The sequence below is a fragment of the Culex pipiens genome, chromosome 1, assembly GCF_016801865.2.
Source record: "Culex pipiens pallens isolate TS chromosome 1, TS_CPP_V2, whole genome shotgun sequence".
In the NCBI taxonomy this organism is placed as follows: Eukaryota; Metazoa; Arthropoda; class Insecta; order Diptera; family Culicidae; genus Culex; species Culex pipiens.
This window is the reverse complement of record NC_068937.1, coordinates 96,933,570-96,934,539: the sequence shown is the minus strand read 5'-3', so window position 1 is coordinate 96,934,539 and position 970 is coordinate 96,933,570. Positions and strand designations below refer to the sequence as shown.

General features: G+C 45.2%; 1 protein-coding gene across 1 annotated transcript; it reads right to left on the bottom strand.

The window, feature by feature from the left end:
• Positions 1 to 717, bottom strand: LOC120424453 (uncharacterized). Its single transcript, XM_039588586.1, has 2 exons — positions 332 to 717; positions 1 to 106 (listed from the first exon to the last, which is right to left on the bottom strand). Exons 1-2 carry the CDS (start codon positions 715 to 717, stop codon positions 1 to 3), a joined length of 492 nt encoding a protein of 163 aa, XP_039444520.1.
• Positions 718 to 970: the final 253 nt, after the last annotated feature.

Genomic DNA, 970 nt, shown 5'->3' with positions numbered 1-970 from the left:
CTATTGCTGCTGTTTTAGGTGGTGTTTCTTCTGATTCTGTTGCTTTTTTCTATTGCTGTTGCTGATGGTATTGGTGATGGTAGTGTTGGTGTTGGTGGTTGTGATGCTGGTGATGGTGTTGTTATTGTTGTTGTTGTTGTATGTGTATTCGTTGATTTTTTTATTTCTGCACACTTCTTCCCGTGATGAAGTGGATCAGCACAATGGCGGCAAGTCTTCACCTGCTGGTTGTACATAACGTACCCCCAATCATCCTCTACTTTAATAAAGGATGGAATTGGCTTCGTCCATCCGGACAATTCGAACTCCCTTCGGGATCCCTGGGAAGTACTCCCGCCAGACCTCTCTCCGAATGGAGTTGACTTCCCCGTAGGCCTCGAGATGAGTGGCGATTAATTCGTTCGGCAAGTGCGGCGGCAAATCGTGGACGCGAACTTGGATGGAGTTGTCCTCCAGGAAAACAGGTATGCGGAAGGCTTGACCCCTGCATCCTACCTTGTGTTTGAGGTTATGGTGGTCGACTAGGTCCGAAGCTTCCTCCGGCGATCCTAGCTCGATGATGACGTGGTTTCGGGTGTTGTTGAGTTGAACGTTTTTTAAACGTTTAAGGTCAAGTTTGAGGTCGTTGGTGATGAACTTCGAAACGGATTCAATGTCCGGCCTCACCGGCATGACGTTAAAGTCAATCACGACGGCGTTCCGCCGATATTTCGGCATGGTGAACGATTTTTTTTAACACGGCCCGGCAGGGGAAAAAAGAACATAGGAAATTCGTAGGTGCTAGTGTTTACGTCCGACAGCAGCAAGAGCAAGCTGTCGTCTGCTCTCAATGACAAATTTCCTGAAAAAAAAAACACATTTTGTACAACAAAATTTGAACCATTTTTCCAAGACATGAATGCCACAAATGTGGTAAAGTGTCTATGACAAAAAAAATCTCAATATTTACCCTTGTATTTTCCTTTTAAAA